We start from the raw sequence: 27,697 nt of genomic DNA, 5'->3' as shown, positions 1-27,697 counted from the left end.
CCACCCACCAAAAGATACCATCTTTATCTACTCAACACTTTATTTCTCTTTTTTAGAAATTGTATAGATTTTTTTTTATCTCTTCATTGTTTGCGGTCAATTTTTTTTAAACTTCTTTTACTTCCAAAAAAATAATTAACATCTCTTATTCATGAAATGCAATCCAAAGAGATGTTTAATGAATTTCTATTAAAGGAGTAATTTCAATGATAAACTTCAACGGAAAAATATTTTATAAATCAAATGCAGTTTTTCATTTACATTTTGTCACTTACAGCACTATAAGGAAACAAATATCCAAGAAGCATAAGAAAAAAATATATAAAACTATTTAAGTAGATTATAAAATAATATAAATGAAAATTCGGAAATCTTTAGAAGCTTTTTGAATATTTCATTGTTTGTATTTTTTGTATAATGCAAAGTAAATGTTCTTTTTTAATGGCATATTTAGGTAGTTCACTTAATAAAAAAAAATGTATAAAGAGGAAAGAAAAGAGAGAATGGAAAATCTTGTTAGGGTTTGATACTTAATCGTAATTGTTTTTTTTTTTTCATTTTAATATAAGAAAAAAGTATGTATTGTATTAACTGGGGGTCATTCATCAACGTGTTGTGTTTTTTTTTCAGGTAGCAAGTACTTAATCCATTTTGTATTTAGCCATCCGTCATTTTCCGAGTATAGAAAAACCATCCTTTTAGCTCCTTTCTCTGAGTCAATCTACGTTTCAGTTGTCACGAGTAAACGATTGAGTCGGAGGCTTGAATTGGCCTCCATCGCCTTCTGACACGAAACGCTTGCGTCCTCTGAAAATAATTAACAAAATTATTAAAGCTAGTGATAAGCCTAGATCAGCTTATTGTAGGTGAGATTAATAACGTAAGGTAACTCGAAATGCATGCAAATTCGATTTAGAGCTGATGTTGGGAGACGCCATTCAGTTATCTTCAATCAAATTCGTGAAATTATACAAATTTTGTATTTAACTCTTTCGTCTCCTTTGGGACTCTGGGTACCCATGGAAACAACAATTTTTTTGGACTATTTAAAATCGGTAAAAATCCGATTCTTGTGGATGATTACAAACTATAAGGATGTCCAAATCTAGGATATTTTTTGCAGGATCCCAATTAACTCCTGAGCTAAGATATTCTTGGTCAAAAATCGTGAATTTTGGATTTTCTGCTTCCTTGCACATATTGTGACTTTTTTGATATTTCTAGACCAGAATAAGGAAAAACCTCTCGGGGCCAATAAGTATGATAACTAACAATTACAGATTGCATAAATTCGAAAAATATTTTTTTCTTAAATTTTCAAAAAACTTGTTCAAACTTTATGGGTACTCTTGTCCCCAAACTTGTAACTTGTAAACGCTTGTAACAAAATTCCAAGCGGGAGCGACATTTTTGCCAATATGGCCGATAATTTTGACATTTAGCAGTGCGGGAGATTGCTTTCAGGGAAGTTTTTCCTATTCTTCCAGATTTTGATGAATTCTGATTGTCCAGGAAGTGTTTTTTTGGCTCTAGAGAAAGCTTAATGTGTCTTCAATAACATCGTGTTGAGGGATATGTGTTTTAAAGTGTTATTGTGTGAAATATTTTGAGGAATCTGTTGGCAAGCAGGAGCTGGGTGTCCTTTTTAGCACTTCCTGGGCATCTCACAAGATACTGGTCAATTATTCTTCTTGTTTTAGTGATCAACATTGTAAAGGAGTCATTTGACACGAAAAAATAATTCACAAAATTGATATTATTGGCTTTTGGAAAATTTAAGTTTGTCTCCTTTTAGTTCTTTTGGGGACGAGAGTACCCACGAGTTTTCCAATTTCCCAGAGGCGGAGAAATTTTTTTCTCTACAAAAGTATCATATTTGAGAACCACTAAGACTTACAATAAAGTGAGTTTTACTGAAATTCGTTCGCTGGATATGTTGTGGTCCGGAAAGAGTTAAACCAAAATATCAAAGATTTGGATGGACTGACAGAAAAGTGATAAATGGGTGAAATGTAGACCAGAATATTCTCTATAATTTTGCCGTAGAACTTGATCTCATCGATTAATCAGAAGCTGAGATAAACGAGGATGTTTGTTTCTGAACTCGTTTTTCGACCAGAGCGCCCCAAATGTTCATTTGATGAACTTCAACTATATCAAAGAATTGTTGTATTTTGTGAGACTTTCCATTTAAACCCCTATTTTAAGTGTCTTGGTGGAGTAGAAGCAGTCAAATTGGCATCTGAGTGATTTCAAAGCGTTATTATGGGAAAAATCAATTTTTTCACACTTAAACGACAAAATCGGACAGATCGCATTGTCTGATCAAAAAATGATGTATGGATGAAATATAGACATAAATGTTCTCTACAATTCGACGTCTATCTTTGGAATCTATGAGTGAAATGTCCGCTAGGATAATCACTAATACGTCAGACTGGAGAGAATGGATGATTTAGTTCTTTGGTCACGCCTTTTATTTTTCTTCAGAAACATATTTTTTAGACATAATCGAGAACAAAACCATATCGATTCTTTCAGCCTCAAATATATTTTAAAGCTTATCCTAGTATGGGGAATTCACCTATAATCTCAAAGATGTCCTATCTCTCCTCCTCGACGCTTTTCTAGAGACTGAAAGTCTCGCAAATCCCGTACTTAATTACTGAACATCAAATCGCATTATTCCAGAGTTCACTTTTATTCGCTTTGTTTGCACTGCTGTGGGACACGAAAATTTTTACCAACTATCCATCCATAATATGTGCCTAGCCACATTGTATTTAAAAAATGTTCAGATAATAAATGTTTATAGAAAATAAAAATATTCTTTTTACTTAGTATAAATAACCGAAAAATACTAGGTACCGACTCAGTACCAATACACGAAATATACGTAGTATAAATAGTAGAAAAATACAAGGAAAATTTATTGAAAATTAATGAGGAAAATCAAGTAAATACAAAGTAAATGTACTCAGTATATACTCAGTATAAATGTCGACTCACGCACACTGATGAGTATTTGGGACATTTCATACAAAATCTACTATGTATTTTATATGGGCATACTAGTTTCGTACTAAGTATTATACTCAGTATATACTGAGTTTGTACATAGTAGATAGCCGGCCGGATATGTCGAAGTAATCATCAAAATCGGTTCAGCGACAGTCGAGATAATTGAGGTTATGTGATATTGAAATTGGTTTTTCGACTGTGGCGCCCCTGGTGTTGGTCCTACGAAGTTCAAATGCTCTAGAAAGTTGTAGCATTTGGCGAGATCTTTCGTCTAAGCTCTCACTCATCAAAATCGGTCGAATAGAACAGGAGATATGATTTTTTTGAATTTCGTGAATTTCGACCCCTTATATCTCCGGTTCTATTATTACAGCGCACTTACGCCCCACTTTGGAAACATCCTGGACTAGTCTACAATATTCTAAAATTTGATTAACTTGCACAATGCCGTTTTTGAGAAAAATGAGTTTCAATTTTGATGAATTATGACGCTATCGCAGCGCCACCTGTTGTGACTTTTTGAACTTCCATTTTTAAAGTGCTCATCGAAAAACCCAAAGGCCTGTCAATATTCGAACTTTGACTTAAGTATTTTCTTGTTTGATAGGTATAATCTGCGGCTACAACATACCAAAATTGCAGCCCGATGCTCAATGGAGTTTTTGAGTTATTTAACTTAAAAAACTGATTTTTTTTAAATAGCGCCCCTAGCGGTAGTTTTATGAACTTGCGATGTCAGAAGGGAAAGTGGCATTTCTCGCGAGCTTTCCAAAACGCTCTCACTTTTTAAATTCTGACAATTTATAACCGGAGTTATGGCCATTTTAAGAAATTTTTTTTGGACCCTTAGGTATAGTTCGGGTCAGGAGGGTAATGGGACAATAAGTTTGGTATTAATCGAAAACTCTAAGGCCCAGTTATAACATACTAAAATTTGAGTCCGATCGGTGCCATAGTGGGTTTTGGAGTGGCCAAGTTTGGGCTCGTTGGAAAAGTCTTGGAATTCCCGACAAGACTGAACCGATTAAAATCATTTACCGGTTCGCAACCCATTTGAACCGATTTATAAATCACTCAAAACGTTGCCCAAAATACTTTTGCAACAATATAATTGAATTTCGGATAAAAATTATATTGCTCCTAAAATATTTTGGGTAATGTTTTGAGTGCTTTATAAATCTGTTCAAATCTGTTGTGAACCGGTAATGAACCAGTTATGAACCGATAAGTAATTTTTGCCCGAAAATCAATTCTATTATTCTTAAGATTAAAATTATTTTTGGGGGACTTTTTTGGCAAAGCTTGAGACTCCTTGCCATTATACTCGGTTTGTCAAAAAAAAAAAAATTAACGGGGCAATCATCTTCCAGATGAACCCCTAATAAAAAAGAATAATTTTTAAATAAATAAATGTTCTTCAGAAAATACTTAAAATTAAGGCTTTGCATTTGCATGAATTAAGTACTTACTAAGTGCTTAATAAGTACTTAATGCATTAGTCCGATAGTCGCGATGTCACTCAACATCGGATTAATTTGACAGATGTTGAAAAATTCAAATGTTTCAACAAACTTCAATCGCCAAGTGGCAATTAGACCTTTTTTGTTGACGATTTATATTCCACGAAATTTAACGATGATTTTAAGTTGATAAGATCAACTTCACGGAATTTCTGGTAAAATACAAAATTTGCTATTTATCTTTACAAATTTTATTGAACAGTTTTGTTATTTGTAAAATAATGAAATGATAATAAAATGATTAAACATTGAATTTATTAAAATGACTATTCATTTTTATTAAAGCCACTTAAGGAAATTAATTAAAAAAGAAATGAACTTAGAAAGGGCATTTTTGTTTTTGGATCTTTGCAGAACAATTAATTGTTTGTTTTATTGATTTTTTTTCGCTTGAGGTAAAGTCAGCGAAATTACAGGATTTCCGGCAACTATTTTTTTCTTCATTTGTCTTGAATAATATTCTTGTGAAGTTCGTAGCCGAATTTTATGGAGTCAAGGTCAGATACAACAACAAAAAAACAGCTCTATTTGTTGTGTACTTTCCGTGATTCATCTCATTAATTTCTTCCAGTGCCAATTCAATCAAACTTGACGCAAGAAAAAGTTCCTCAACTAAAAGTGTCGATACTTAGTTGAAAGATGGGCTTCTATCACGATTTTTTGAGTTTTACGAGTATTTTTGTGCGGTGAAATGTGTTAAAAGAAGGCGAGTCTCTGTGATGGTTTTTTTGTTATCGCTTTAGCGAATGTTTACAATGATTGAAGAAAAAAAAAGTCTTACCTGGACGGCATATTCCTGATAGTCTTATCAGACAAGAAACCGGCACGGCTGCATCGCTCGATGAAGCGATCGAGCATGATGTATGCCAATGGCACATCTATAACAATGTCTGTCATGTCGTCGAAGACACGTTGAAATCCCTGCTCCATCATCAATGGAGAGACAATGCACGCATTGTCCAGGCTCTTCAGGAGGGCACACAGAGCCTCCTCAGTTGATTGATTGATGGACTCCAGGGCCATAACGGCTGCCTGCAATTGGAAATTGCAGGATAAAATTCAGAAACAGAATATTCTTCAAAGATTTTTTTTCGCTATGCTTTTAATGCTTATTACCACGGTATGAATTTTGAGATGCGTGATTTTTTTACGTGAGAAACTCACGGCTTTTAAATCGTCTTTTGTAAGAGTTTCGTTAAGTTTTCATGTAAAGTGTCATGTAAAACTCTTTACAGCATCTAAGTAAGCACAGTATACTTTTTACGAAACCTTCACAAAATGCTTACTAAAGGTGATCCCAGAGCCGTGATTTTCTCATGTGAGTAACTCACGGATCTCAGAATTCATACCCAGGTCAAAATCGATGAGAGATAATTTATAAAATCAATCTAAAAGTCGTCCAAAATGGCTTAAAATGGGTACAATGGGGCTGTTCGCAACAGAATCTAAATTTGAACTTAAAGATTTCTTCACTGTTTCAGACACTGAAGAAATCCGAAAAAGTTAAAATAACGGGCTCTATTCTGCGGATAAAGATAAAGATAAAAATAAAGAAATAAAGGGAAAAATAAAGATTTGGTATTCTACAAACAAGATTTCAAAATAAAGCTGTCAAATATCTTTATTTTTCGCTTGGATAAAAATATTTCAAGATTTGGTATTCTGCAAGCAAAGATTTCAAGACGATTCTAACCTCAAAAGTCTTTATTTTTTCTCAAGATTTCAAAGGTGTTCTCGAGGTGCTTTGAAATCTTTATTTGCGTGTTGATAGAGTGTGTAAAGTAAAACCTTCAATGGAAGACGTCCTTATTTTGTTTATTATTAGAGAATTGTGTGAATTGCGACGACGCCTGGATGAAAAGTAAGATCGAGTACTTACAAATTAATTTTAAACGGAGACAAATATTTTTTTATATTTTTCATATTTCAGTCAATTGAACAGAATTCAATTTCGCGCATTACGGGATGCATCGAACCCCTTTGAATTGCCTGAGAATACATTTCGTCAAATATTTGTTCTGACTCCAAATTTGGCATTGGATTTAATTGACCAGCTAAAATCTTGGGATTCATCGAATAATTTCGAATCAGAAGTAATTCCATTTCATCTTAAGGTTTTGTCCACTTTACATTTTTATGGCAAAGGGTCCTACCAAGTCTCAGTCGGTAGGAATAATATGTGCAACATGAGTCAGGCTACAGTTTCTCGGTGCATCTCATATATTTCTGGACTCATTGATGACCACTTGGCAGATCAATTTATTAAATTTCCAACATCCCAGGACGAAAAAAGATCTATCTCTGCGGGATTCCAGGAACAATTTGATTTGAATAATATTATAGGCTCCATCGACTGTACACACATCGCTATTGTTGCTCCGCCACAAAATGATCCTGTTCGTCCCGCCAGACTGTATAGAAACAGGAAACATTATACCAGCATAAATGTCGAGGCTATATGCGATTCAAATCTGTTATTTACGTGGGTTAATGCTTCATTACTGGCTCAACTCACGATAGTGGACTTTGGAGTAAATCGCCTGTTCGAAATCATCTATTAAATAGTCAAGAATTTATCCTTTTAGCTGACAGAGGATACCCTCTCGAGCCATTTATTTTCACGCCATATGCTGATCCTACTACACGAGCTCAACACAAATTTAATAGACTTCATAATCTAGGAAGGAAAGTAATTGAACGCGCATTCGGCATTTTGAAGTCGAAATTTAGATGTCTTCTAAAACACAGAACTCTACACTATTATCCTACAACAGCTGGAAAAATTATTAACTCTTGTTTCACACTTTATAATTACATGAAATTGAGAGGTGTTCAGTTCGATGATCATGAGCACATCCAAAGTTTGTTTCTTTTGCGGTCTGCGTCTTCCAACACCTCCTTGATCATCACTGTTCCTGGGAATTTCATCTGCAATAGTTTGAGGGTCTGGAAGTTCCTCGATAAGATCTTCCGGAAACCCATTACATGGTGGCGAAAATGATCCAGAAGCTGATGGTGTCAACTGGGAGTGACTTGAAGTTGAAGGTATCCCCCGTGCCTTAATAGTGCTATCACCTTCGTAAGATATATTCCCGAAAGCAGCCAATGCTTTCTGCTCCAAGTTACTCAAAATTCTTTTGCAGCCTGACCTCTCCTTGTGCTTCAACTATATCCAATCTCTGAAATTCTATGCAAACCGCACACTTGCATTAAAATTAATTATACATTTGCGTGGAGGTCAGGATTTCGTTACCTTGATCCAATCGTCTTTGACTTTCTGAGGAGGTCCCAAATCATTCAGCATCTTATTTAGTTCGTCCCATGATGCATCGTACCCTGAGGCAAGGGAATCCCAAACACTAGGGTTCTTTATAGCGAAATTCCCAAAACATTCCCTCTGAGACTTTTTGGTGTTTAATCCCTTTCGAGCTCTTTTTGTTCCAGGATTTGTATCTCGAACAACTGACGAATAAGTATGTGCAAAGTGAGGTTATTTTCTACTTGTTCGCAAATTCTCTTGAAGTCATCAATTATGCAATACATACCATTCGGATTGTTTTCTTCGTGCATCTCAGTTTCAAAAGAAGATTATATCACAGCCCACAGTCTATAAATTCACTAGAATAGGAGCATCTGTTACTTACAGCACAATCGGCACGTTGACCAAAGTCGCAAATGACAGAGCGACGATGACACTTTGGATATTGAAATCTTTATTTGCATTTCTTGGGATTTTTATCCAAGATCGCAGAATACCAAATCTTGAAATTTTTAAAATCTTTATTTTGAAACTTTATCTTTATCTTTATTCGCAGAATAGAGCCCAACATTCCGGAAATGTTTATTTTACCCTGCAGTAATGATCCAAAAACGGTGTAAATATTACCCTTTTTAGGTGTATTGGGGGTTAAAGTTACCCTTTCTTCATGTTGATTTTACCATCAAAAGGTGTAAAATTAACATGAAAAAATGTTGATATATTTTTACACCTAAAGTGTTAAATTTCTGAGGAAAAAATGTTAATCGCACCCTATTTTTTTCTCAGTGGATAGGCACAAGGAAAAAGACCACGAAGAACTTCTTCTGAATGTAGGGAGGCTTTTGTACTTCTTTGTGGTCTTCTTTTTGTCTTTGCTAATTGAAACAGTGAGGAAATCTTAAAGTACACATTTAGATTCCGTTCAAAATTATTCCGATTCCCGATAGACCCTAATACAATTAGAATTTCTTATAGAAGTAAATTATGGTTTCAAAATCAATGAAAACCAGTTCAGACAACTCAGAAATTCCAAGACCTTTCCAACGGATCCAAACTTGCTGCAATCGGTCGAAAAATAAACTCTCTAGAGCTTTTTTAACTTTCGGCCTTGAAAAACTTCTGCTAGTAATATTTCAATGTCATTACCGTATAAGCACGATATGTCTATTCAGAATTCCCAAATACAGTTCTCAAAAACTAGTAATTCGGTAAATTCTCATAAATTCCAGAAATATTAGGAGCTCCTGAGATAACTTAGGACCGTTGTGAATTCTGATGAATCTTTACCTCTTTCCGGACCGCAGCATATGCTGCAAGCCAGTTTCACAATTTTTAATCAAAAATATCTAAGCTCAGGAATTAATTGAGGTCCTACAAAAAATATCTTACATTTGGACATCCTTATAGTTTGTAATCATCCAAAAGAATTGAATTTTTCTCGGTTCTGAATAATTAAAAAACACTGTTTTTCACTGAATATTCATATGCTGCTTTGGGTACTCAGAGTCCCAAAAGAGACGAAAGAGTTAACAAAGCTAGGGATCCGATAGAAATGCTAAGAACTATTGGTATCCTGGAAACACTGAGAGAAATCCGAAAAAGTTAAAATAACATTCCGGAAATGTTAATTTTACCCTGCAGTATTGATCCAAAAGCGGTGTAAATATTATCCTTTTTAGGAGTATTAGGGGTTAAACTTACCCCTTTTCATGTTAATTTTACCCTTAAAAAGGTGTAAAATTAACATTAAAAATGTTGATATATTTTTACACCTAAAGTGTTAAATTTCTGAGGAAAAAATGTTAATCGCACCCTTTGTTTTTTCTCAGTGAATCAACGCAACTGTTGGAAAATTAACAGGAAACAAAATCAGAAATCTTCGGTAATTCGGAGAATATTTTTAAGTAATTCAGGAATTCTTCGGGAAGTTTGGGACATCTTTACGATCTTAATCGAATTTAAAGATTTAAATTGATAACAGAACAGTTCAGGAAAGCACAACCTGAGACATTTTTAGGGTTAGGAACCATCAGAAAATTTGGAAAATCTTGAACAAACCTTAGGAACTCATAAAAATAGTAACAACCCTTGGTAATCTAGTTATCTTGTGGGAAACTGAGGAACCCTCATGAATCTAGGAAATTAAAAGTGGGAAATCTTCGGAAAACACGGAAAACCTTCAGGAAACTGGATGCCAAATTAATAATTCGAGAATCCTCCAGGAAGCTCGTGGCTTTTACAAAGGCTTTTATATCTTATAGTTTACGAGTTGATTGACTTTAACCCTTTAAGGACGATAGGGTCACCGGTGACCCAAAAATGAAACTTTTCCTACGGCCTTCTAAAGTTTTATTTTGCTCTAAAAAGTTAGAAAAAATGATTTTTTCTGACCCTCAATTTTTGACCTTCTCGTCCTTAAAGGGTTAAAGAATTAAACTTAAAGTAATCCAATGCGGCGGTGCTGTGACGCTGGCGGACGCTGGCTTTGGATCGTGTGGAATAGCGAGGTGTTGTGCAGGAAGCCTTGTCTCTTAAAGCGACGTAAGTGGGTACTTAAGTAATGCGGGGGCAACGCGAATTAACAATTTTTTTTTAAATTGGGAAATTGGATCGGCTTATGAACAAAAACTGGGGTGTGCCCCTGTCTTCGAGGACCTATACCTAAAACCGTTTGCACTCCACGATGGTCCGCTAAGCAGAAAGAGAGTTCTCCCTTTTCTACTCGCATACCTATTCGTTACTAATCGCTTGACAGTCGTGTTCACCACTCTCAGCGGTTTTGGTCTTGGAAAGAAGACTATTGTCTCGAAAGAGCAGTAATTTTGTCAAAGCAGAGGCTTAGTTACTTATGGCGGGTTTTATTGCTTCTACACCAAGAAAAGTTTTTTATCGTGTGTTTGAATCACAGTTCTCTGATCATCAGAAAAAGGTAAGAGAGAAATCTTGATTAGAGTAAAGGGAATTTTATAGAAGTTATGCCAGTCGAGACTAATTTAATTTTTAGATGTGCCAAAGTCGGAAGAAATATCCGAAAATGGGATTTATATATTTTTTTTACTAAAAGTAAGGACTTCATATAGAGTTCGGTCCAATTCGATATAGTAAGGATCGGGGTACAATGGTTTGGAGTAGGGACGGATGGAATCCATCGTTAGAAAGATCTCGATCTCAAATACAATATATACTAAAATTTCATCAAAATCGCTTCATAAACACCGAAAATATGGTCCGGTCAAGATATTTTTGATTATAGCTCGGGTCAGGGAACATCGAGGGAAGAGTGCGACCCACCGTTGGAAAGGTCTCGACCTCAGCTACAACATACAAAAATTTAAAGAAAATGAATCGTCTAGTTTTCGAAATATTCGAAATAGAAATTTCGAAAAGCTATTTTTTCGATTAATCGGACTTTCGATTAAATCGGATGAAGCTGACCACAAAAACTGAGAATGTATGTAAAGAGTCTCAGCTAAAAGGCTCTAAAGAGGGCATTTATCAATCGAATGGGGTCATGTTTTTTGAATTCGTTGGAAAGATCTTGGAATTTCCGACACACTTGAACCGATTTCAATCGGTTTTGAACTTGTAATGAACCAGTTCAAAACCGATAACTAATTTTTATGCAAATTCAATAAAATTACCCCCTGAGGTGTATTTTGGGAAATATTTTGAGTGATTTATAAATCGGTTCAAATCGGTCAAACTTACCGGTTTAATCGGAACCGATAAGTAATATTTGACCGAAAATTAATTTTATTACTCTTAAAACTATTTTGTTTTAAGAGTACGAGTACGTTTTGTGTCACGAGTTTGAGCACTTTGCAAAGTCTGGGACGTTTTGCCACCTCTTTTTAATTACCTTTATTATTTTAAGGTAATTATTTTTGAGGATTTATAGTAGGCAACATTTACTGACGTAGAAATCTAGTAGTCAACGCTGAATTTTGCAACTTTATTTTCTACTGAACCGATTGGTAAAATTTGATCTTTTGATGGATTCTACAGCGTCCCAAAATCTTCGTAGATCTCGTCGAAGGCATGGTAAGTCTTTGAGAAACTATTTTACTTTTGCAGTTAATGTAAGATCGATCTAATTGAAAAAAAATCACAGATATCACGAGGGATTGCGTTATTTGCATGGGGCCCAAGATACGTCCGTGGCGTTTAGCTTGCGGAGATGACTTCTGCCGCAGATGCATCTCAAGGTACATGAGACAACGTCGGTTCGATGGATGCTTAGCTACTTGTCCTGTATGCACTAAATTAATGTTTTGGAGACAGAGGATGACAAGGAGATACAATTTACGGCCAATTTACACAAAAATTCGCGATGAAAATAACGAGGAAGTTGATATTCCCCATCGACAATTGTAATTTATTTTTTAGAATTTATTTTGATAAATAAAAAAAATGCATTAAGAAAATTGCTTCGAGGAATCTTTTGGTTTGATTTTATCGTCTGCTTGTTACGACCTTGAGGGCAAATGGTTGGAGATAGCGACTTTGGACCTTTAGGGGACCCCCCCCATAAGTTTTAATTTTTCCCTTCACATTTAAAACATGTTTTTTGGGGATTTTTCGAATACGTTTTTGGAAGTTATGCAGGTAGATTTTTCTCAAAACTTGGAATTGACCTTGAATTATTCCAAATAACGGTTTTCAAGGTTAAACAGCTCTACAGTGCGTGTTTTTAAACAGATTGGGACAAATTTAGATTTATTTGAAAGGTCTTGGAATCCTAGACAAGTTTAAACTGGTTTCAAACGGATATGAACCGCTAAAAACCGTAAGGAAGGTTTCGAGCATTCCGTGTCGCCGTTATCGCTCCTTTGATTGATTTTTTATAAGCTAAATTAAATTAGATATTTTATTCGTGGTAAAAGATAAACTGACTTACCTCATAGACGAGTTCATGATGGAAGTGGGGAACCTCGAGAGAAAGGAGACACCTATGGGCTTCCTTGATATCCCTCGAGGACAGATACTCCTGCAGTAGGAGCGTCATCTGCTTCGTGATGATCTTCACGGGGCGCAGTGGCCCTCCCATGCCCCAGACATTGTCCAAATGGGCCCATCCCTTTTTCATGTTCAGCAGCGTGTCTGCACGCTTGAGGGCTACAATGGCGTGCTCATTGAGCTCCTCAACTTCGGGATTCGTGACGTAGCGCGGTGGGACGCAGTCATCGGCCACGGCACGAGCAATGAAATTGCCCAAAATCGTCGGTGCCTCGGGAGTATCGAGGATGAGATCGGGCAAATTCTTGAGGACCATGTCAAAGCCACGGGAAATGTCTCGACCGGAAACCACCCGGCCGTAGAGATCGGATATGAGAACAGAAGTCATCTCACGATGACTCTGCTTGTGATCCATGGCAATCTCAATGGCTATGGACGTGACCAGGGGCCTCAGTACTTCCGTGGTCTCCTCATAGAGGCTCTGGGCCACTTCCAGTGTGTCCCCATGTTCGTAGTACTCCAGGAAAATGGGTTCAACACGCTTGAAGTACTCCTCTGGCGTGATATCCGGAATCACTTCCTTCAGCTCAATGTTCTTGTCGTCACTGTCATAGTTGGGATCATTGTGGTCCTCAAAGTCCTCCTCGAGGATCTCAGAACCCGGAAGGCCCCAAACACCCTTCCCCCCGGCACCGCCCTTCTTCGGCAGCCCCCGGCCGTAGCCGTTGCGTGAACGCCGGCTGTTCTTCCATCGGCGATGCGGCACCACGAAATCCATGGTATTCGTGGGCGCCCGCTCACCACTATTGTGCTTCACTAAGCGCTTTGCCTTTCGTTTTACGCGCTCCCCGTCTCCTGCGGGTTTCTTCATTAGCTCATCCTTGCCTACGGCAACCCTTCTCGGCGTCTCATCATCGCTCACGCCGTCCTACCATTGCAAAATATTGTTAAAAATCTATTGGTTTACCTGATAATTCTGCAAAATTTTTTGCAAGGCTTTTTGATAAGATATTCTTGTGCTATCACTTGGATTTCGCGATTAAAGATTTTCTCTATTTGAATTTTGGCTTGATTTTCGTTTAAACTCAAATACCTGGGTCTCAAATGAAATGGTCCAAACATTAAGGAGTCTATCGTATATCCAATATCCATGTCATTATTAAAATAGCCAATTCTTGCTCTGAGTGATATAAATATATCTGACACGAAATATTTGTAAGTAAAATACATCTAAAAAATCTCTATCAAACGATAAAAAAAGAATTTCTGATTGTTGAGATATATAGTCAAGTGTGCTAATCCGGGCGCTTCGCTATCTGGATCGTTTATGACTAATACACTTAAAATAATATTTTTATTTTTATTTCCGTAATATAGTCACTACAGTAACATAATATAACTATTCAAGTTTGAGAAAAAGCAAATATAATATTTTTATCTATTAAATAAGTGAGTGTCATCGACTCATTTCAATCTTGTGCCAGCTGGGTTCTTCACTAAAAATTTTCTAGCAGTGATATTTTCGCTAATGACGGTTGATTGAAAACATTTATTGTTTTTTCCTTGTGAAAAAAAGCATCTTAAATCCAAAGGTTTAATTAACACTAAACCTACCAAAAACCGGTCAATTTGACCGGTTTTAAATTAACACACATTCAAACGGTACAATGTCGCTATCAAACTTTATAAATTTCTTAAAATAAGCATGTAATATATTTTTCAGTGTTTAAATTTAAATTTTTTGCTCTTTTCTGAGACAAATTTTTTGAGTATCCTACCCTACCACGGTTTGCCATTTGACCGAAAAACGAGCAAAAACATTCGGTAGGTTTAGTGTTAAAAGTGAATTAGCGAAAAGGCGACCCAGTTAGTGCATGCTGAATTATTTCAGTATTATCATTATTTTATTTTTTTTTTTTAAATATTTTTGATAATTTTTTTTATATTATATTTTTGAATGAAACAGGGAAAAATCAGTCCAAAAACAAGCGTTTAAGTAGCACTCTTCGGAAAACGATCCAGTTACCCCACGTTACTATATTCATTAAATTAAAAAAAAATGTAATTTGTCCATATTTTCTGACATATTTGAAACAACGCAGCGCCCATAGTGTTGGTTTTATGAAATTCATCAGGTCTTCAGAATTGTCGGCCATTTAAAGACATTAAGTCCTTGACACACTTACGGCTTAAGCCGAGAGACGGCTTATTAGAAAATGATAGAAATGTGGTTTAATCATTATTTCGAATAGTCTTGCGCAAAGGCACGGGGGTGTAGAGTGCGATTTAGAGAGGGAGCGCTTAGCCCAATGGCTGTTAGCGACCTCTAAAGAGGACATAAGTCCTCGAGAAACTATTTATATTTAAAGGTAGACTGGAATTAGTTAACCTGACTTAAACTAAGATTAAATTAATACAAAATAAAAAAGAACAGAAATAATTACGCTAAGCCGTCTCTAATTTAAACTTAAACTTAAACTCTCTTAAACTCTCACTTAAACATTCTCATAGGCAAGGAATTAGATCAGTTCAATAGAATCGGATCTCTAGTCATCTAACAAGGGAGGTCATCGAGTCATCAAATTCTGATTGGCTTCATATTAAGAACATAGACGGGGATGGGCATCATAAGGATTGTGTCATACTCAAAAAGTGCTAATTTTTTTTTCCTTTAAGAAAAGCGACCAGAATGATTGCATGCAAAACTGTATATGATAAAGAAAGTCCTAGAACCAGCAGATGCAGCAGTGGCGCAGCGGGCAAGCGGACGGTGTTTATAACGCAAAGGTCTCGAGTTCGATTCTTGCTTAGCGCCGTTTTATTTTTTATTTTTTTTGTTCCTATTATTTTTTTTAATCAGATATACATGTTTTTTTAATCACTGACCGTTTTTTTTTTATCATTAATATAGCAATATTTGCTTTGCACTGTAATATACTCATAATATGAATGTTTAACAAAAGTAGCGTTTTAAAAGCTCTTTTACGCGTTTGCTGATTTTAATTTTTTTAAAGGGATAGAAATTAAGAATTCATCCGCATATGGTCTTATTTGTCCTAGATATACATAGCGTTATTTTTATTTATTTTTTAAATCATTTCCCTAAGCTAAGCAATGTGTCTATAAAAATATAAATATAAATGTTCTATTAAGACTCATTTAAATTTGCTCTAAACGATTTTTCAAGGTCAAATGTTAAAATGACTCCAGAGAGCGTATTTATCAACAGAATCAATCCATTTTGGAATCATTAGAAAGGTCTTGAAATTTCTGATAAGATTGAATCGGTTCCAATTGGTTACGAAGTAGGACAAAGCGCGCTACCTTCGGACGACTCAATCTTCAGACAATTTAAGTTGATATCTATGTTTCATATAGATTTCACCCATAGAATTTTTCTGAAAATTTGAGGCATTGGACTAGCTATTAAAATATGATATTGTAATTGGCAAAATATATTTATAACACATTGAAATAAACGAATTGTGCGAAGCTTAAATCGTCCGAAAGTAGCGCGCTTTCCCCTAGTAATAAACCAATTATGAACCATCATCATTATAGGCTTCACGGGCGCGCGGCGGCCAGGGCCATATGCACCACTACCAATTATGAACCGATAACTCATTTTTATTCGAAATTCAATTTGTATCTCTTCTAAGCTAATCCGGATAACTTTTTTTAAATACTTAATAAATTAGTTAAAATCAGTTCCCGTAGGTCTCAAAATCCTGATTAGCTTGCAATTTAATTGCTTTTTGAGAGCCTAATAGGTTATTTATCTTTAATAATCCAATCCTAAATTAAATTTTCCCAAATAATCATGATTGATAGGAAATTAAAGCAGTTAACTCTTTCGTCTCTTTTGGGACTCTGAGTACCCAAAGCAGCATATGAATATTCTATGAAAAACGATGTTTTTTTTTTATTATTCAGAACTGATAAAAATCATATTCTTGTGAATGATTACAAACTATACGGATGTCCAAATGTAAGATATTTTTTTGTAGGACCTCAATTAATTCCTGAGCTTAGATATTTTTGATTAAAAAATTATGAAATTGGCTTGCAGCATATACTGCGGTCCGGAAAGAGTTAAGCCATTTGGCTAAGCCTTAAGTCTGAAGCCCGTATAAGGCTTGTACTTTTTCGTGGACTTCTTTTTATCTTTGCCCATTTGAAACACTAATAAAACAATTTCAAAATTCCCAATTAGAAATGATTCCTAATTGCCCCATTTTGCTCTAATTTGGCATTATCCATCCATATGCAGAATATTAAATTTTGTAATTACTAGTCCCATAGCGCTACATAATCTAAAAAAATTAACGGTATTTAATATTTAATTGCATTCAAAAAATACAGTGTCTAAATATAATTAAGCATGATATTTACGACAGTAAAATATTTTATTCCTTTTGCCTTCTGTGATTGGCTAGACCTTAGAAGCTTTTCAAAGCTTTAGCCAATTAGAAGACATAATGGACCTAAAATATTTTATGCGATTTTTTATTTAATTTCGTGTGAATTAACGCTTTAAATTGAGTATTTCCTAAAGTTTTAAAATAAATAAATAATTGCGTCGGGTTTACCCTCTATGTAATTTTATGTATGATAGACAGACAATAAAATATTTCTGGTCTTTTAATTATATTATCGTAATCAATTAGATTTGTATTGAACTGACATTTATTTGTCAGAAAAGCTGAAGGAATTGACTTGTGATGGTTTTAATTAATTAAATAATTAATTCTTCATCTCCGTTATCCCTCTGTGAATCCCGGTTTTATTATTATAAACGGGATTTTCTTCCTCAGAGATTGGTAATTTTTGGTTCTAAATTGTCAAGAGACCAAGTGAGAGAGAATAAAATGGAAAAGCATGTAGGGGGAGGCTTTGAACTTTCGCACACAAAAATGATGTTCAAGTTCAGTGATTTTTTCTGACTACCATGCAAACCGTATGGATTCTCCAACTATGCCAAAAAAATGTCTTACTTATAAGGTTCATAATCCCACCAAACAAAATCCCAGGAAATCCTTAGATTTTCCTCCAGAGGAAAATGAAAATTTAATGGCGATTTGTCCGATAGATGAATCAAGTTTCTATTATCGCACACGATTCACGCCATCATTGAACACCCCATTTTCACCGTAAATTTTGCACCGGACACTAAAAGTTGCACATCATTGTTTAAAGGGAACTCTAATCTACTTGATTAAACCATTTTTATAAGGAATAAAACATTTTAATATCACTTTTTTGGAACTTTTCTGAGAGATGTTTTATTGACATTAAAAACCATTTTTTTGCTTGATTCTACGAGAATTTCACTCCGGAAACGGTTAAATCTGATGAATACTTTCTTGAAAAGTCCAAATATCACCAAATTTACACGAATCAATAAGTTTTTAAAGCTAAAAATTGACTAAAACTCAGCAAGCGAGAAGACCACACAAGATTCCACCATTCCTCCACGGAGCCGGATATGCACAAAAACGTTTGAATGCGCATCATTGAAGATTTCTCTGTTCCTGCAGCTGCAGGAATCGGGATTTAGCACAGATATTGAGCTTCAGCAGGTGAACAAGCTAAAATTTTCACAAAACATCTTCTTACGGACAATTTCTTTTCTTTGTCATGCAAAACAACACAATAGTGAGGTTATGTCAAAGATTGTCAAAAAGCAGTTGTAAACTGTATGAGCTTATTGCAGATGTGATTCTTTCATTGCACATTCAGTTTGTGCAAGCTTGAAAAATATTTTTATATCAAAGAAATCCAAAATTGCTTAATAATTACTCAACTGCAACCTATTTGAGTCAAATTACTTCTTGTTTATCAACTTTACGATTTTTAAGTTTTCCTTTTTAGTGGTGGATCAAATCGGTAGATTACAATAGATGTGAATATGAGGGATCGCATCTAAAATGAAGTTTCTTGGAAAATGTGAGAGAAGCCATGTCTTCTATGTGCGATCGATGAATCTGAGTCAAGTTTGTGAATTTTGTTCCACCCACAAAAAGTGCCTGTTCAGCCTAAAAGATTTTTACTTAAATCTGATTCCTAATAACCCTTCTACCCTCTGTGATAGTAGTTTTTCAGAAAAGTGATATTAATTCTGCACAATCGTATGAAATATTGCACAGCAAAATTACAGTTTTGGACCTGTTTTTAATTTTTGTTTCCTAAAACTAGGGGAAAAGGATTAGACTCCCAATTTTTTCAGGAAAGGTGTGATTTAAGACTAGCTACTAAAATATATAGCCATCAGTGAAAGTTATAAAGTAATACCGGAGAAATTCGAAGTGTCCGATGGTAGCGTATGTGCGAAACATCAAAGCCTCCCCCTACTGTCAATCTTGCCAATCTCTCTCTGGTCTTCATTAGAGACCTGCACGGGTCGGGTTTTAGGGTTTTTTTCAACCCGCACCCGCAGTGAATTTGATCTGTACCCGACCCGACCCGTTGAAATTTAGTACTATCAGACCCGGCCCGACCCGCAATACAAAAATTAATACCCGTGTCCGACCCGACCCGCAAGAAATGTAAATTTACCCGTCTTTTTACTTATTAACCCGAAAAAAAGTAATACGGTATTTTGGTTTCATTAACACGATTAACAAATTATTTGGACTATTTGGACAGTAAAATGATTCAATTTACTCAGTAAAATATAAAATTTCATTTTAACAAAAATAAAAATCTTAGATTAACTTTTGTAGAACGAGATGCTTTTTTTCTGAACGAAAATCAACTATAAAAAAGAAAATAATAAACAATTTTTTATCTTTATGGATTACAAGACAAAATAGCCTAAAAATTTAAGTCATTTTTCTCACCATACCAGTAGATAATTTTCACTCTAATGAAATATGTTATATATGAGTAGGGGAAACTGGGGTACCATCAAACCCGGGGTACCACCAAACACTAATTATTATTTCTACTTGGATTATCTCGACCATTTCTTCAGTGGACAAGCATCCTCCATAGTGTCTATAAATTTTTATAGGTCTTATGATCTGAACTCGAATATACGATTGAAAAATCGCAGTGTTTGGTGGTACCCCAGTTTCCCCTAATTGTGGTTTTTCTATTCCCAGAAGGGTTTTGCTTAAAAAATTGTGCATTCATTTGAAAATTCGTCACTTGAGAGCTTAAATATTTACTATATAGCAGATAGTTGGATATTTGCACAAAATTATCCTAGATACCTACAACCTTCTACTTTATGATTACATACGAACATTACAAAGAAATAATTTTAGGTAGACAAGAAAAATTATTATTTTGTTTTATTTATCATGTTTTGTGAGTAAAATAATGCAAGTGAAAATCATTTCTCATGTGCTTCACGTAGATTTAAGAAATTTTATTTAAAAAATTAAAGGAAATTCAGCAATAGAAATACATTTTGTATTTAATATTCTGTTTGGTATTCTGCGTTTGGACTCTGCAATCTGCATACGTCACATGAAATTTTCTTTCCAACAATGCAATGTTCCAAAGGAATCCAATTCTTTATTTCAAAGTTGCCCTAAGAGACATTACTAATAATTTGCTAATTTATAAAAAAAAAACAATTTAAGGTAGATCCAATTATTTGTGATAATCATTTATGCATATTGACCCTTTATCCTTTGAAGCAGATTTTAGTGTGGAAATGTCAGCGGAAAATTCTATAACTTTTTTGAGTTCCAATACAATATTTTTAGTGATGATAACTACAAAATTTTCATGGAATTTTTGACTTCGTAGAGTTTTAAAAGTATATTAAAGGAATCACTATTTGAAGATTTTCATGATTTTTCGTGCAGTATTATGAAAAGAAATTAATGGAAAACATGACAGAGAATGGGCGTCCTATTACGAAACATCAGCTGTCCAAAATTACAAGCAAAGTGTTCAGAATAATAATCAAGATGTCCATAAAATAGTACTTTTAAGAATGTCTATATTTTTATTCATTTTTTATGCATTAAGAATTATTCAAGAAAACGTTTCAAATGTTTTTAAAGCAAACTTTAGCTGTTAATTACTTTTCTCTTGATCGCTGGAGAAAATCTGAGAAAAATGGTTTTGAGAAAAAGCGTTTCCAATTTTCTACTGTCTATCTTTTCTAAGGGTGCGCTCGACTTATCAGAGTAATAATTTCGATAATTTTACTCTTTAAAGACGATTGAATGAAACACTAGTTGCCCATAAAGAAACTGGTTTTTCCTGACAATATAAAGTTATGCTTTTTGTGAGAAGTTTACGAACTTCAGTTTAATGTTAATTGTATTTATGTACAGAAAATCGTCAATTAGGGCAAGCGACATTCAAAAATCATCCAGTTTTTTCTCACTCAGTGGAGATAGGAAAAATTCCTGTCTCCACCCGGAATCGAACTGGAGACCTGTAGGGGAATTCTGTAATTTTCATGGCATTGTCACACGTGAGTTCGAAACTTGACAATGTCATTTGAGCTTTTTTTGTCATATCATATGAGTTCGAAAATGCAATTCATTGAATTTTTAATGAAATCCCTTTACTTGATGATTTTATGAAAATACACGTGTTGGTTGATTTGTTTAACAAAATTCACTGTCTTTTGAATTGCCAGAAATCTCAAATATGTGACTTCTGACAATGCCACGTGAGCTGAAATGGCAATGTCACGGCTACAGAATCGCATTTTCGAAAAAGCTCTCCTAAGATTCGAATCCAATTTGTCATATGGCATTGCCAGAGCGTTACAGAATTCCCCTCCTGGATTGACCCTCTGATCTTAAACATATCTCCATAAGAAACTTAGGGGAGACTGGGGCACATGTAACCATTTTCGATAGATGCGAATTTGAGGTGATTTTCCAAGGACACCGTAACTTTTTGGAAAATCTTTCTTAGCTAATGTTTTACCCTTGGGTATAGGCAATGCATCGAAGGTAATGCGGATGTTGGAAAACAATTGAGTTTTTCATAAAAATAAAATTTGTCACTGTGCATTTTTCTCTTTTCACAAAATACCTGGGGTAGAAGTAAACACTTTCTGGGGAGGATGTAAACACCCTTTTTTCCACCCTTGAAATTATTTTTGCACCACTTTCGATTATTTTAATTACTTAAGAGATATATAAAGACTGCATATTTTTCAAAAAATCACGATACTTTTTACAAAGAATAATTAAAATAGCAAAAAAACTAAAAGCATGCATATCAAAGACATTTTTCAATGGAGTTTCCCCATATTTTGACATCATGTGACTTTTTATTGAACACAGCGCCATCAATTTTTTTTCGTAATCTATGAATTATAGATATTTCGCAAGAAGGTCAATTTCCCGCTCTTTTACCTACTCATTTTGTGAAATTGAAATTGCCTGTTTACATCTACCCCAAATGCTGTTTTCTGACCAATTACACTGTGCAACAGCAAAAAATGTGATTTCAAATGACCGATATTTTCGGATTCCTTGGTGTCTCCTGAGTGATAACTCCGAAGAAAGTTATGGTCTATCACGTCCAGTTTCTGAGCTAGATTAAGATGAAAATCTTTAAGAAATTGGTTAGAAATATTTTATGAAATTTGTTTTTCTCTCAAAAATGGTACATCCTGGGATGTTGGCGTCAAAGGATGACTCAAGGATGTGTAGAGGAGGACTCAAGGAAAATTTTCCTGGAACAAACCATATCCCTATCCTCATTTTCCCTGAAGTATTTCAGATTTTCCTCATAAATCCCTAAATATCCTTAAATCCATTAAAAGGATGCATAGGACGACTTGCATCGTTTACAAAAATATTCTCCTGAACATCATAGGATCATAAAACTTTCCATTATCCCCAGAAATTATTCAAGGACTCAAGGAAGATTTTCCTAGAAAAAAACTATATCCCTATTTCTTTTTCCCCTGTGATTTTCTAGTTTTTCCATTTAAATCGCTGAATATCCTTCAAATTCATGAAAAGGATTGTTTGTAAGGACACGACTCCCATATATAAAAATTCTTCTGAAAAAAAGAGTAAGGATCTCTGAAGATCTTAGGATACTAAAAGTATCGTTATCTAAAAATTACATACACAAAAAAAAATTTAAAAAAAAATTAACATTATACCGCAGAAAATTAATGTTCTTTTTATGCTATAACAATATTTATGAAATATTATGTGGAATTTACGAAAAGAGCAGAAATAATTTATTTCAATTAACTCCAAGAAGAGAAATATCACTAATCATACTTATTGGTATAGTGCATTCGCAATGATAAAATATTTCTCAAACAGCAGTTATAAATCAGTGCAATAAAATATTTATCAATGATTTAAATTTGGCCACATTGTGTACAATGTAATGGAGAGATTAAGAGTAAAGAGTAAATGAACAGATAAACCAAGAACCCAAGAAAAGCTATAAAAGTTACAAATGAGTAAATATAGTGATCAAATATATGCTGCAGCATAATATTTCATAAATATTGTTATAGCATAAAAAGAACATTAATTTTCTGCGGTATAATGTTATTTTTTTTTAAATTTTTTTTTGTGTATGTAATTTCTAGATAGCGATAATTTTAGCATCCTAAGATCTTCAGAGATCCTTACCCTTTTTTCAGAAGAATTTTTATATATGGGAGTCGTGTCCTTACAAACAATCCTTTTCATGAATTTGAAGGATATTCAGCGATTTAAATGGAAAAACTAGAAAATCACAGGGGAAAAAGAAATAGGGATATAGTTTTTTTCTAGGAAAATCTTCCTTGAGTCCTTGAATAATTTCTGGGGATAATGGAAAGTTTTATGATCCTATGATGTTCAGGAGAATATTTTTGTAAACGATGCAAGTCGTCCTATGCATCCTTTTAATGGATTTAAGGATATTTAGGGATTTATGAGGAAAATCTGAAATACTTCAGGGAAAATGAGGATAGGGATATGGTTTGTTCCAGGAAAATTTTCCTTGAGTCCTCCTCTACACATCCTTGAGTCATCCTTTGACGCCAACATCCCAGGATGTACCATTTTTGAGAGAAAAACAAATTTCATAAAATATTTCTAACCAATTTCTTAAAGATTTTCATCTCAATCTAGCTCAGAAACTGGACGTGATGGACCATAACTTTCTTCGGAGTTATCACTCAGGAGACACCAAGGAATCCGAAAATACCGGTCATTTGAAATCACACGGAAAAAGTTTTCATTTTGTTGCACAGTGTTATTAATTCTTTTGAAATAATGTGAATCTCAATTTCTCTAGTAAATGCATAAATATAATCCTAAAAGATGTAGGAAAGAACTGGTATTGCTACATTTCGATTATTTTACACAGTTTTAAATTTCCAGGTGGAAATCCAAATGACCAAAATAATCGAAATATCAACATTTTCGGGAAAAATGATTTTTGTTTTTAAAGTATTAGGATTTTATTGACCAATTCATCTGTGGACATACATCCCCATGGTATCTATGAATGCTTATGGGTTTTATCCTCTGGAGTCTTAAAATTAATGAAAAAAATCACAGTGTTTACAACTACCCTAGTTTACTACTGCCCCAGTTCCCCCTATAGTCCATTACGCTAAGTTTCTGTGAAATCTTGAGTTGGAGGTTCTTTAGAAATCTGTAGAATTATTTTATGAAACTTGCTTTCTTTTCTCATAACGGTACATCGTAAGTTTTTGGTGCCAAAGATTAGTTTTTAGAGAAGGACCCAGGGAATAATTTCCCAAAACAAATCTTATCTCTATCATTTCATTCTCCCTATGATTTTTCATATTTTTCCCACAAATCCTCAAAAAGTATGACAGCAATCCTTTTAACAACAATATTTTCCTTGAAATAAGAGTTAGGGCCACTGAAGTTCCTAATGAATTGTATTGAATTCGAATTGATACTTAGGGTCGAATAACGCACCTTTATCAAGAATTTTTTAACAAGTTCAAAGCATAATGGCTTTATAAGAATCTCCAGAGAATTTATCTCGTTTTGCAAGAATATTTCTGTACACAGGATATGTAATGCTATATGTGATTCTTTTCACGAATTTGAAAGATATTCAAAAATTTGAGGAAAATCTCGAAAAGAGCATGTTTTCTGTCGGTTCGTTTTGTTAAACTTTGTCAAAATAATATAACAATTATGTTTGATTATTTCCCCAAAAAAAATGGTCGGATAATTTTTTAAACAATACCCGAAAATTTCGAGATAATTATCCGTGACCCGCCCGACCCGCAGATTTTATTGATAAAACCCGCCCGACCCGCAAATTTTCGCGGGTACCCGCGGGTCGGGTCGGGTGCGGGTCGGATATGCAGGTCTCTAGTCTTCATCTCCCAGTTGTTTGGGAGATTTGGCCTTATCAAAAAAAAAACATTTAAACAACACAAAAGTTGTTTATAAAACTTCAATAAAATGCGCACGAAGTTTATCAAATTTGAAATTTGAGATGGGATTAAAAGTGAGTGGATATTAGAAACTTTCCAGGGAAATGGATATTTTACCTCGTCAATGTCCTCATGGAGTGTCTCCACGTCCATCTTCCGTTCTGCTGCCAATGCCATCTTATCCATGCTCATCCGGAAGACTCCGCTCTGTGCCCCAAAGATCTCAAAGACGCAATTTACGCACTGGCCGCTCGCCGGATATCTGTGTGTGTGCTGTCGGCGAAAGCGAAGGAATGTGTTGGAGAAGAAAGACCAAGGAGATGGTGAGACAATGGAAGTGGCTTTCCTGCACCTTTCAACCCAATCGCCGGACAATCACTCGAGCTGATGTTCTCACGGGAATATCCAGCCACTCACCAACGCCAGAGAGCCACAGATCAACAAACAATTTCACGGGAATCACTTATTGCGTGTTTAGCAAAGGTATCACCTTGTATGAATGCCCAAATCAACACGAACAGACCAAAATAATTCCTGCACCACTCACACATTCAAACATCCAACGCACACATACTCATGTGGTACTCTCTGACAACCACTGAAGTCTCCAAACTTGTACGATATATCGACAGTCTCCAAAAAGTTTTTTGAATTTGTATTGCTATAACGGATATTTCATGAATAAAGTCGAGCTTTTAATAAAAAGCTCAACACTGAACCCATCGATACCTGCATACCTGTTCCTACCGTAGCCGGTCAAATTGACTGATAATTAAAAAGACCTATCAAAGACTGACTAGGCTATCGATTCTTTCCGTTTTTGGTTATGTACAGGGGTGAGCAAAATCGTTTGAATTCAAATAAACGTCAAAATAAATTTTGTTTTAACTCTTTCGTCTCTTTTGGGACTCTGAGTACCCAAAGCAGCATAAGAATGTTCTGTGAAAAACAATGTTTTTTAATTATTCAGAACTGATAAAAATCCTATTCTTGTGGATGATTACGAACTATAAGGATGTCCAAATGTAAGGTATTTTTTGTAGGACCTCAATTAATTCCTGAACTAAGATATTTTTGATTAAAAAATTATGAAATTGGCTTGCAGCATATGCTGCGGTCCGGAAAGAGTTAAGTAACGTTTTGCCCATTGACGTCCAATGTTCACTTGACGTTTGTTCGGTTTCAAACGGTTCTTGCTCACCTCTGGTATAATGTCCTTTAATTGACAGTTCATCCACATATCCTAAAGACGTCCCACCATTTTTTCCACATGGTAATAATCTGGTCAGAAAAGAAAAAATACTGATTTCATGTAAACTCGTCGTTTGATATGTTGCATATGTTTTAGAGGTTGCTTAGATGCCTAGGTCACAGGTGAGCCAGAACCGTCTGAAACCGAGGAAATGTCAAATAAAAATTGTACGCGAATGGTCGAAACGCTACCTAGACAAACTTATTTTGACGTTTATTCGGTTTCTAACGGTTCTTGCACACTCCTGGCCTAGGTGGACATATCGTTAATGTACAAAAAAAAAATTCAGTTGAATTATTATTATTTACGGTTTTTCAAGGTCAAAGATCAAAATGACTCTAGAGAGCGTATTTATCAACCAAATCAACCTATCTATTTTTTCTTTTTGCTTCATCACAAATCCTTCTTTCCTCCCTTATCTTTTATCATACTTGCTCCTTGATCAAGGATCGAACTAAGGGCTTCAGAGTTACAAAGCCAACATTTTGCCCATTGAGTTGCCGAGAATCCTGGAATGGGATGATAACTTTTCAATACTCTTTAATCGATAGTATCGATAATTCTGTATCTATTAGATTTCGTGAATGGCGCATTTTTAAACACTATTGACCTATTTATTGCACCATTTTTAAAAGAATGTGACTGTTGATAAATATTTATATTAGCTAAAAAAAAAGCAGTAATCAGTTAAAGTTTTCAGAATCGACAGTCGATAGTATCGAAAAGAAGTTATCATGTCACCTCAGATTACATGAGCTAAAATCGATTGAGTTTGTTAAATTGTGAACGATTTTTTTATTTATTATTTTATTTTTTAAGATTTAATTTGAAAATTGTGATTAAAGAAGCTTCTTTCTTGTCATGATCTAGTTTGAAGACTTAGGAAAATATATACAGTGGGACCTCGATAAGGCCTACCCGCGATAGAGCCAATCTCCAATAGAGTCAACAGCTATTTTTTTACTCTACGGACACCGATAGAGTCAACTTGGACCCAATTTGACTCCGATAGAGTCAACGTTTCCTTTATTGTTGAACTAATAATATTAAATGATTTTATTATATATTTTTCAAAAATAAAATTAGTGTTTTGGTGTATCCATGTAACGTTTTTAACACAAGAAAAACATTTATGAAAGTACATGGTAATATTATGATAAAATTCGTATATTAACCGTGTAATCATTTTCCAACAAAATAATTTTCTTTTCGTGATTTTAAGCGTTTTCATGGATTGAAAGTTCTCTTGTTTTAAAATTTTTTTAATTAAGCCTATGATTGCAATATAACGAAATTTGTAATGTAAAAAAAAAACGTACAGGATGCAA

General features: G+C 34.6%; 1 protein-coding gene across 2 annotated transcripts; it reads right to left on the bottom strand.

Moving 5' to 3' along the window:
* Positions 1 to 22: 22 nt before the first annotated feature.
* Positions 23 to 25,725, bottom strand: LOC129807246 (programmed cell death protein 4). Of its 2 annotated transcripts, XM_055856392.1 has the most exons (5): positions 25,470 to 25,725; positions 25,235 to 25,390; positions 12,698 to 13,684; positions 5,323 to 5,573; positions 23 to 807 (listed from the first exon to the last, which is right to left on the bottom strand). In XM_055856392.1, exons 2-5 carry the CDS (start codon positions 25,307 to 25,309, stop codon positions 729 to 731), a joined length of 1,392 nt encoding a protein of 463 aa, XP_055712367.1. In that variant the 5' UTR covers positions 25,310 to 25,390; positions 25,470 to 25,725; the 3' UTR covers positions 23 to 728. The 2 variants fall into 2 exon arrangements, with proteins under 2 accessions (XP_055712367.1, XP_055712366.1); XM_055856391.1 differs by having other exon boundaries at positions 25,235 to 25,699.
* Between the last annotated feature and the right edge of the window lie 1,972 nt (positions 25,726 to 27,697).

This window comes from Phlebotomus papatasi, chromosome 3 (genome assembly GCF_024763615.1).
Source record: "Phlebotomus papatasi isolate M1 chromosome 3, Ppap_2.1, whole genome shotgun sequence".
NCBI lineage: Eukaryota > Metazoa > Arthropoda > Insecta > Diptera > Psychodidae > Phlebotomus > Phlebotomus papatasi.
The sequence above is the reverse complement of the archived record's forward strand: the minus strand, read 5'-3'. Positions and strand labels throughout refer to the sequence as shown.

Bases quoted from the DNA above. Each gene is read 5' to 3' on its own strand.
- LOC129807246 (XM_055856392.1), bottom strand. From the start codon at position 25,309: ATGAGCATGGATAAGATGGCATTGGCAGCAGAACGGAAGATGGACGTG. The intron at 13,685-25,234 runs GTAAAATATCCA...TTGCAATGGTAG, and splicing joins TCCATGAGGACATTGACGAG to GACGGCGTGAGCGATGATGA. The intron at 808-5,322 runs GTAAGACTTTTT...AATTATTTTCAG, and splicing joins ATCAGGAATATGCCGTCCAG to AGGACGCAAGCGTTTCGTGT.